The sequence below is a fragment of the Ursus americanus genome, chromosome 24, assembly GCF_024610735.1.
Source record: "Ursus americanus isolate L20-20 chromosome 24, mUrsAme1.1.p, whole genome shotgun sequence".
In the NCBI taxonomy this organism is placed as follows: Eukaryota; Metazoa; Chordata; class Mammalia; order Carnivora; family Ursidae; genus Ursus; species Ursus americanus.
Window position 1 is genome coordinate 7,199,304 of NC_142150.1, and position 10,012 is coordinate 7,209,315.

Consider the following 10,012-nt stretch of genomic DNA (forward strand, 5'->3'; position numbering starts at 1 on the left):
AGGTGTATGCGGAGCGTGGTGAGCACGTGGTGGGTGTGAGGTGTGTGTAGAGGACGGGTAGACACAGGGGGAAGCCGACGTGAGGCGGACGCGGAGTGCGGGGTGGACACGGAGCATGACGTGTGCGCGGACCGTGAGGTGGACACGGTGTGAGAAGTGGCCGCAGTTTGCGAGGTGCGCGTGCCTGTGACGCACTACGGAACGTGGAGATGCGGGAGTGACGGCAAGCAGTCCTTCCGAGGACACGTACTTGTCCGCTCTGTCGTGGGCCGGCTGCTAGAACCTTGGCATGGCCTCCCGTGGAGTGTCACAGCCAGAGGAGACAGGGGAACACCTGCGGCTTTTCACAAATCCTTCTGTGGCTAAAGTACGAGGAGCCTCGAAGAGGCCTTCCCATCTTCCTGCGTCCTACACCCCATCTGGGCTTAAAGACCAAGTGCTCTTTGAGGACACAATGCACTTCGACAATAGTATTTCTCAACGCCTTACTTAAATTCCTCACACTGCAGGTTAAATTCACATTTAAAAAATGGTTTTCGGTGTTTGTTCAACGGAGGTGGTGAACTCTCCATTAGCTAGCTCTCCTCACCCCAAGAGCCTGATGCCCTCAGGCTGGAAGAAGAATTAGGACCTCCATGAACCCCGCCTCCCTTAACACTTCTAGTCATTAAGCTATTGTCACCTCCTCTGTGCTGTTAGTAAACCACAGTAAGTTTGTATTTCAGACCCCGGGAAGCTGGGCCCTCCAAGACCAGAGAAAGGCTCTACTTCTGTGAAGAATATGTTTGAGGGAGAGACTCTGGATGAATGAACGCTTCAGTTCTTTCCAGAAGTCAAGCATCAGATGACTCTTAATTTGGGGCTCAGCTTCCTGCTTCTGCCAAGCAGTCAGAGCTCCTGACGATTCCCCTCCCCTGGCTTCTCAGTCCCTGGGGAAGGTGGTCAGAGGTGGACATGGAGAGAGAGGTGTGCGGAGAGGGGGGTGCACGTGGTATGAGCGGCCCCGCAGGGGGAAATCTATGTGGGCCGCCCGGGTGGTGGTGGTTCTCCCACAAGGCCAAGCGCCCGTCAGGCCCATCCCCTGCCCTGGCCTGCCCCACCTCGGTGTGCACGAGGCATCTCACCCTCACCTCACCCACCCAAGCCGTCCTCAAACCCCATCTCCTGCACTGCCCATGTTCTCACCCAGACATTCCAGGCCATGGGTTCCTAGAACAGGAGCCAAACCCCTCTTGTTCCCTGTACAATCCCCTGCTTCTGACAGAGGCAACTGTCCCATACAAGGTGCTCAATAATGATTTGTTCTCTCTGCCTGGAACCTTCTGTCCCAAACAGGCACATGCCTCACTCCCACACGTCCTTTACCTCTTTACTCAAATATCACCTTGTCAACCTGACCGCTCTAATTCTGCAACCGGGCCTGTCCTGGCACCTGAGTCCTGCTCACCCCGCTCTGCTTTTAATACTTTTCCTCTGCACGTCTCAACTTCTAACGTACCCCGTAGTTTACTTCTTGGTGGGTCTCTTGCCGACTACAGGTCTTGCCTGTACAATGTCTGCTCCACGAGGGCAGGGGACTTTGTCTGTTTTGTTCTCTGCTATGTTCCCAGCACCTAGCATAGAACAGGAACAGCGTGAGCATCTGTAAGAAGTGAACGAGTCAGAGCTGACAGTGACTGTGGGCGTGCGCCCCCCTCCCAGCCGGCGCACATAGACACCCCCGACCTCCGGGTCTAGGGCTGCTATACGGGCCGTCTGTTGTCTCCCTGTTCCCACCCGTCCGTGGGGGCTCCTTTTCTCCAGCTCCACTTTATCTTCTGGGCTCCCAAGCCCTACTGGTAAGTGCAAGGCTGGGGAGTCCCCTAGAGTGGGATGTGTGGCCATCTGTAAAGAATCTCTGGGACCCTAGCCCTGAATCTGGGGCCACATCTGACCAACCAGACTGGCCCCGGGGCAGGATTCATACTCAAGTGGTAGGCAGATTCAGGCTTTGCCAGGAGGAAGGTTGGCAGGGGACAGTGTGGGGGCGCTGAAGGTGGATCCAGGGACAGGAAGGGAAAGACTGGGGACAGAGGGGGGACCTAAACCTGGCCCTGCCCCACCTGGCCAGCTCATGTTTTCACCTGGGGTCCAGTGGCACCCCCAACTCCCAGCCAGCTATGCTGCCTATGCCAGTGAGAGGGAGAGGCCACGGGTCCAGCCTGGGCAGGGGCAGGGTGCCTGAAGACCAGGGCAGGTGCAGGCTGGATTGGGTTTCCAGAGGCTATATATATAGAGAGAGAGGCTGCCGGGAGCCCTGGGGCCGGCCGCTCCCTGAGGGTGCAGCGCTGAGGGGCCCCCACCAGGCCTGCATTCCTGCCCAGGGCCAGCTCTCCATTTATAGCTCCAGGCAGGCAGGCAGGCAGGCAAGGGAGCTGGGGGGGGGGGTGGAATGGAAAGAGTAGAGGGAGAAAAGCCTAGGGATCCTTCCCGTCTCACCTGCTGCCAAAATAGCTCCTCGTTGTGTAGACCAGAGAACCAAGGGCCAGGGTGAGGCGTCCACTTGCCCACCAGTCTGATGAGCCCTGAGTTGGAGGGAATGGTGCTGGGGGGTGCCCCCTTCTGTAGGTCCCTTGGCCCATCGCCACTGGCTTCTCCCAGAACAAGTCTGGCATGTGTGTCCCCAAGGGGCACCCTTGACTCGATTCTATACCTATAAGAGTTTGGACTCTTTCCGCTTCCAATTTTGTCCTTTTCCCCCTCCCTGGCCCCAACCCAGCACTAGGACTGAAAAGGGCAGCAGCTCCCAGGGCAGACACACTTCTCCCTGCTCTTTCAGCAACAGGGATGGAATGGTGGTGTTGGCAAACTTGTCCCCGAAGATGTGGTGTCCCCACAAGGAGAGTGACCCCAGTCAGGCATGGGCCCCAGCCTGGAAGGTCTGTAACACTGAGTCCAGTGATTCCCAAACTCTTCAGGCAGCAGGAGCGTTGTGACAAACTAAATCCGACTCGGAAGTCTAATAGAAAAGTGCAGCGCGCCACCGGGCTGTGTGTGCTCCCTAATTACTGAAGAAGATGAAGGTACAAATTAAGTTTAAAACTGTCCAAGAAGCCTAGACGTCTAAGCCACAAGTGGTAATATAGTAAATGTTCGGTAAGTCTGAACATACAACATTTACTTATCCTAAAGGCACCTTGACGATGTCCCCAAGGTGGGTTTGGTGAATGCAAAACACAAAACGCAAAGTTGTCGTCTTTTAGGGGTGAGCGTTAAGTCTTGCTTGCTCAGGCTTGAGAAAAATTTAGATTTGCATGGACGAGTGATTTGAGGAGCTCACCTGGAAATCTCAGGGTACTCTACAATCAAACGGTTTGATTCATTCATTGATTCATCCAACGAATATTTATTGGGACCCTACTGTGTGCCAGGCATTCTGCTGCTGATGCTGGAACAAGTCGGAAGAAATATGTGTTTCGTCTGAATCACTAATATAACAATTATTTGCATTTCTCATCGTGAGTGTATAAGACGAAGGAAAAGTCGCAAGCTTCTAGTGAGTGTCAAATCTATAGTACGCTATCAAGATATTGTAGCAGCCATGCGTAATTGCTCAACAGACAGGCCCTGAGTCTTTCCTGGGCAGAGCAGATGTGAGCCAGCATGTATGTTTAATCATGTACGTGACTGTGTATCATAGAAGAGGTGCAACCATCCACATTCATGACATATTTCATGATATTCAAATGTATGCATAGAGATTCAAAGGGCAGGAGGCCACCCATTCGTTCACTCCACTTTTATCAAGTTCCTACTATGTGACCGCCGCTGTCATGGTTTCTGGAGATGCCATGGTGAAGGAAATGTTTTCGCCTTCCTGGGGCCGGCTATGGCCATCAACGCGCGAATTAAGAAGATAATTACAGAGTGGCCGCGCGAAGAAGGAAATGAGCAGAGTGATGTGACCCAGCTACCTTAGAGAAGATGATCAGAGACATCCCCAGGAAGTGACGTTTGAGCTGAGACCTGATATAGGAAAAGCAGCGATCGACCGTGGGAGGGCTGGGGCCAGGGCTGTAGGCAGCAAGTACAAGGCTCTGAGGCCAGATCGCGCTCTCAGTGTTGAAAGACAGGAAAGAAGCTCAGGCTAGAACGGAGTGATCAAAAGGGATGGTGGCTCCAGGTGAAATCGGAGAGATGGGCTGACGCCAACTCGTGTAGGACCTTACAGGCTAGTGTAAGGAGATGAGTTTCTTCTAAATGCAACCACGCAGCTCTTAGGGAGTTTAAAGCAGGAAAGGGATATCATCTCATTGACATGTTTAAAGGATTGCTCAGGCTGCTGTCTAGTGGACAGATCATGCTGGGGTAAGAGTGGAGGAAGGAAGGAGAGCAGCCAAGAAGCCATGACGATCATCCGGGCTGGCGGAGGGGCAGCTTAGTCCAGGATGGCAGCACTGGGGATGGGGAGACTCCAGTGTCTCAGTGGACAGGGCTTCCCCCTGCCCAGACCTCCCCGCTGGAACTCCATGTCATAAAGCCCCTGCCTACCTGATCTCTCCACCCGGATGTTAAACACCCATCTCAAATTTTGCCCCACCTTGGACTCTTGATCTGCCACCTGCAAACCTGCTGTTCCCCAACTCCATTCTTCCCCGAGTCATCCTCAACTCTCTCTTGTCTCCCCGCCTACATCCAATCATGAATAAATCTTGCTGACTCCATCTTCAAAATATATTTGAAGTTTAACTAATTTTCACCATCTCCACTGCTGGTACCCAGATCTAAACCACCATCACCACTTACTTGGATCATTACAATAGTCTCCTACTGGTCTCCTTGCTTCTACCTTTGTTTTCCATAATGCTTATGCTCCTTAAAATGTAGTCAAACGGTAACATTCTTCTCTTAAACTCAAGCCCTCCAGCAGCTTTCCATCTCAGAATTCAAATGCTTTGTCCGTCTCTGACCCCATCTCCTACCACTCTTCCACTTGCTCATTCTGCAGCAGACATACCAGCCTCCTTACTGTACTTCAAATATGACAAACACAGTCCTGCCTCAGGACCTTTGCACATGCTCTTCCTTCTATCTAACTCCAGATATCTGCTTCTGCCCTCCCTTTGTTCTGGTCTCTGCTCAAATGTAATCAGCTCAGGGAGGCCTTCCCAGACCAGTCCATATAATAAAATAATCTTCATCACCTTTCCCCCCTTGCCTTGCTTTGTTTTTCTTCACAGAACTTAAAACTTCTGACATCACATATTTCTGGCTTATTTGTTTATTATCTGTCTCCCTACCCTACAGTGTAAACACCCCAAGAGTCTCAGTTTTATTCATTATTGTATCCCCCAACACGTAGACCAATACCTGGCCCATAATGGATGCTCCATAATGTGTGTTGAATGAATACATGAAGGTGGTGGTATAGAGTGAAGGGAGGTGAGCACTTCAGGTAGAGTCCAGGAAGCCAGTTAGGACAGCTTCCTGAAGTTAGTGGCAAGGCACAATGATTACTCTTGCTTATTATCTGTAGGCGCTGGTGGGGGCGGGGGGAGGAGACCCCTGTAGGGGTATCTGGTCCAAGAGAGAGCTCTAGCCAGAGTGCTGATAGGAAGATGTGGACTAGAGATTCAAGAAGAGGCTAAGAGGCACTCTGGGGGTGTGGATAACCCAGGGCTTTTGAAGGAGCCAGAGATCCCATGAGGTGGTTTCCTCCTCCTTCTATGCCCAGTGTTTCCGGTGGGCTTGCTGGGGAGAAATGCAGCTAAGACCTCCGCAGAAACTGAGCTCTGACATTACATGGGCCCCTGTCAAGGCTCAGTGTCCCAGCCAACAGCTAGGAAGCCGGCAGGGAGCACACAGTCCAGTCCGTGCCAACAACAGAAGCAAGCCCTCTCAGTAATATAGCCTTGCATCTCGGAATGAGGGCCTCCACATCTTTGGTCTCTTTAGATTCTCACCAGCACCACAATCACTCCAAGAAATCGCTATTATTATCCCCAAACTTACAAAGTGGGGGAACTGAGGCTTGGAAGGTGATATGACTTCAGCAAAATCACACAGGAAGCTGTGGGATCAGGAGACTCGAACTTACATCACTGGTCTACACACTCTACTCTCAAAGATCCCACTCGGAAGTGGGGTTCTCCGGCTGAGTCTGGGCGTTCAAGGCGTTTGCGCAATGAACTTCCCGGGTGCAGCGCTGTGCACAAGGATGGAAAACCAGAGCAGTTTTCTTCCCAGCAGAAGACACATTTCCACCCAGACCCGCACAGGACACTCCGCTGCAGACACACGCAGGTCGAGTTAGACAGGAGTTCGCTTCCCTCCCTCCAGGCCGGGGCAGAACGTGGGCTTGGAGAGATGGGCGAGAAGCTTTAGCAGCCATCCTCCTCTTCTGCATAGATGCGGCTGCGTTTCTAAACGTCCAGGGAAGGTGGGCTGGGCCCTCGCCCTCTGAGCGACTCCCGGGTAGGAACTGGCCAGGTGACCCGGCCGCCACGTCCAGTTTGCTTCAGGTTCGCCCACTTAGACTGTAATTCTTGTTGCAGATTTCTCTGCCTCTGATTCTAGCTTTCTGCTCTCTTGTCTCTTGGCTGTATCTCTCACTGTTTCACCATCTCAGCTCTTAGTATATCTCTGTCCTATTGCCATGGGTCTCTCTCTAAATCTCTCGAGATCTGTTTTCTACTCCTACCCTGCAGCTAGGTCCCCCACAAATCAGAGGACAGAGGGAGACCCAAAGTCAGCTTGGAGTTGAGCTCGCGAGGCCAACATTTCCCGAGGGCACAGGACGAGTACGGTGCTGGAGAGGTTTGGAGCGAGTGTGCCCCGGAGCCAAGTGCAGCCGCGTTGGGCTGCCAGCCTCTGTCTCCCTCCCCCAGCCTAGGGAGGGGCCGGAGCGCGCGCGCGCGGGGGTCGAGGGGTAGGGGGCTGGCCAGTCTCTTGCCCCAGCGGCCACGCTGGGGATCCCAAGCTCCTCCCCACCTTGTTTCTATTGGCCTCGGGCGCCCCCGCCCCCAGCCGCCCGCTCCCGCTCTGGGGCCCTTAAGCTACTACCGGATAAATAGCCCCGGGCGCCTCGCGTGAAGATAGGGGTGGGAAAGCCCCGGGGCGCTGCCGCCGCTTTCCTCAGCGCCCATCAGGCCGGCCAGGACCGGGCGGACGGGGGAGAAAGTGGGGTGTACATTCAGATCCCTGGTACTTTACTATCGCACGACCAGGACTGCGGAGAGGCAGAAAGTTTCGGGCAACCCCGGCCGAAGCCAGGACTGCGCCACCTCCTGCCGGGATATGGAGCTGCTGTCGCCGCCGCTCCGAGACGTAGACTTGACTGGCCCCGACGGCTCCCTCTGCAACTTTGCCTCCGCGGACGATTTCTATGATGACCCGTGTTTCGACTCCTCCGACCTGCGATTCTTCGAGGACCTGGACCCGCGCCTTGTGCACGTGGGCGCGCTCCTGAAGCCCGAGGAACACTCGCACTTCCCTGCGGCCGTGCACCCAGCGCCAGGCGCGCGCGAGGACGAGCATGTGCGCGCTCCCAGCGGGCACCACCAGGCTGGCCGCTGTCTGCTGTGGGCCTGCAAAGCGTGCAAGCGCAAGACCACTAACGCCGACCGCCGCAAGGCCGCCACCATGCGCGAGCGGCGCCGCCTGAGCAAAGTCAACGAAGCTTTCGAGACGCTCAAGCGCTGCACGTCCAGCAACCCGAACCAGCGGCTGCCCAAGGTGGAGATCCTGCGCAATGCGATTCGCTACATCGAAGGCCTGCAGGCGCTGCTGCGCGACCAGGACGCCGCGCCCCCTGGTGCCGCCGCTGCCTTCTACGCGCCTGGCCCGCTGCCCCCAGGCCGAGGCGGCGAACACTACAGCGGCGACTCAGACGCGTCCAGCCCGCGCTCCAACTGCTCCGACGGCATGGTAAGGCCGGGACCCCCAGCTAGAGAAGTGAGGGCAGCTTTTGGTATATCTGGGACGTGTTTCCGAGGGCGGGGAGCTGGCCCTCCAGAGGGAGGTTTGGGCTGGGAACCTTCCCGCGAGTGGACCCCGGTGTCCTAAGCAGCTGTCACTGGGGTGGCCTGGTGCCTTGGGGGCTCACGGGACAAATGTGAGCCACCCTTTTGGGGGCGCTTCTAGGGCTCTGCTGCAGCGACATGAAGATCTGCTTTTCTCCACTTATCCCTATTTACAAAATGCAGACTTACGCTCCTAGGCGACCGTCCACCCTCTAGTGGGCCCGGGAGGCTGCAGACAGCTCCTGTTCGCCTCTACCCCCCAACCAGGGCCCAGAACTCGTGGCTGAGACTTGGGGAGTTGGAGGGGGTGGCTACAGGGAGTGATGCTCTGGCCCCACGCGGTCCCCGAGCCTGACTCGGTCGCCTTTGCCGTTCGCAGATGGACTACAGCGGCCCCCCGAGCGGTTCCCGGCGGCGGAACTGCTACGATGGCACCTACTACAGCGAGGCGCCCAGCGGTGCGTATTCGCGCCTCCTTCCCACGTTACCCACTTTAAGCTGCCCTGGCTTCCCTCTATCTAGGAACGCCCCCCACTCCCGCCCCAGATCCTGGGAGACCGTACAGGGAATGAAATGCTAAGCGTGCAGCTCCCTCCCTTTTTGGTCCGTACTCTCTGGGTCCTCTTGGACTCCAGCAGGCCTTCAGTTTCCTGTCTGCCCCAAAGCACTGAGCCCGTAGGTGGGAGACTACACCGTTCAACTGCATACTAACCTAACCCTCCCCGCGCAGAACCCAGGGCCGGGAAGAGTTCTGCGGTGTCGAGCCTCGACTGCCTGTCCAGCATCGTGGAGCGCATCTCCACCGAGAGCCCCACCGCGCCCGCGCTTCTCCTGGCGGATGCGCCGCCGGAGTCGTCTCCCGGCCCACAAGAGGAGGCCGCCCAGAGCGAGGTCGAGCGCGGCGCCCCGACCCTTTCCCCAGACGCCGCCCCGCAGTGCCCAGCGGGCGCAAACCCCAACCCGATCTACCAGGTGCTCTGAGGGGGTGGGCAGCCGCATGGGAGGGCTCCGCTGCCCGCGCGCCCGAGGGATGGTGCCCCTAGAGTCCCTCGCGCCCAAAAGAATGCGCTTAAATGCCAACCCCCACTCCCAACCGCGCTTTAAAAGCGACCCCTCCCGAGTTGGGAGAGGAGGGAGAACTGATGTGTGTTTCCACTCCCGCACTCCACAGTAAGGACACAGTCCTTTTCCACGCAACACCCTTCCCTGAGACTCGTTGCGATGGCCTTTAGGTGTTCCTCCTTGGGCCAGAGCTGATCCGTGAGGGGCCAGACCCTTCTTCTTTCTTTCCGCCCTTCCCTAGGCGGGGTGGGACCCGCGCAGATCTAAGCCCCGCCTCCGGACACCAGTGCTGCTGAAGGGGGCGTGGCCTCTCTCTCCCAGCGCCCTGGCGACTTTGCTCTTCCCCAGCGCCTGCGGGGCGCGCTCGCGTTCCGCGTGTCGCAAGTGTTAACAGTAACCACCCCACCCCCTCCCCCAGTTCAGGACCACTTTTTGTAATACTTTTGTAATCTATTCCTGTAAATAAGAGTTGCTTTGCCAGAGCAGGAGCCCCTAGGGCTGTATTTATCTCTGAGGCATGGTGTGCGGTGCGACAGGGACTTTGTACGTTTATACGGCAGGTGGGCGAGCCGCAGGCGCTCGCTCGGGTGTTCGAAATAAAGACGCTAATTTATACCACGGTGGCTCCGACTGTCCCTGGGAATGGGGCTAGGAAGGGAGGAAAACCCAAAAACTTGGGCCAGCTGTACCGCAGCGACCCCTGTAGGCGGAAGACGGATTGCAAGAAAGGAGCCTGGGGCGGGGCTAGAAAGGGAGGGGTGCGTTTGTCTCCTGTACTTGGGGGAGGTCCCCTGACCCAGCACCACATGTAGGTCAGTGGTTCTTATGTCAGGATGAGTAGTGGAAAAAAAGATCCATGCCTGCCCCACTCGCCAGAGATTCTGATTTAATATATCTGCCCCTGATATCCGGGGCCAGGTATTGGCATTTTTCAAGAGCTCCCCAAGTGA

General features: G+C 56.2%; 1 protein-coding gene across 1 annotated transcript; it reads left to right on the top strand.

The window, feature by feature from the left end:
- The first annotated feature begins 7,054 nt into the window (after nucleotides 1–7,054).
- On the top strand, nucleotides 7,055–9,677 carry MYOD1 (myogenic differentiation 1). Its single transcript, XM_045796488.2, has 3 exons — nucleotides 7,055–7,905; nucleotides 8,380–8,458; nucleotides 8,731–9,677. The coding sequence occupies exons 1-3, from the start codon at nucleotides 7,276–7,278 to the stop codon at nucleotides 8,979–8,981; spliced, it is 960 nt and encodes a 319-aa protein (XP_045652444.1). The 5' UTR covers nucleotides 7,055–7,275; the 3' UTR covers nucleotides 8,982–9,677.
- The last annotated feature ends 335 nt before the right edge of the window (nucleotides 9,678–10,012 follow it).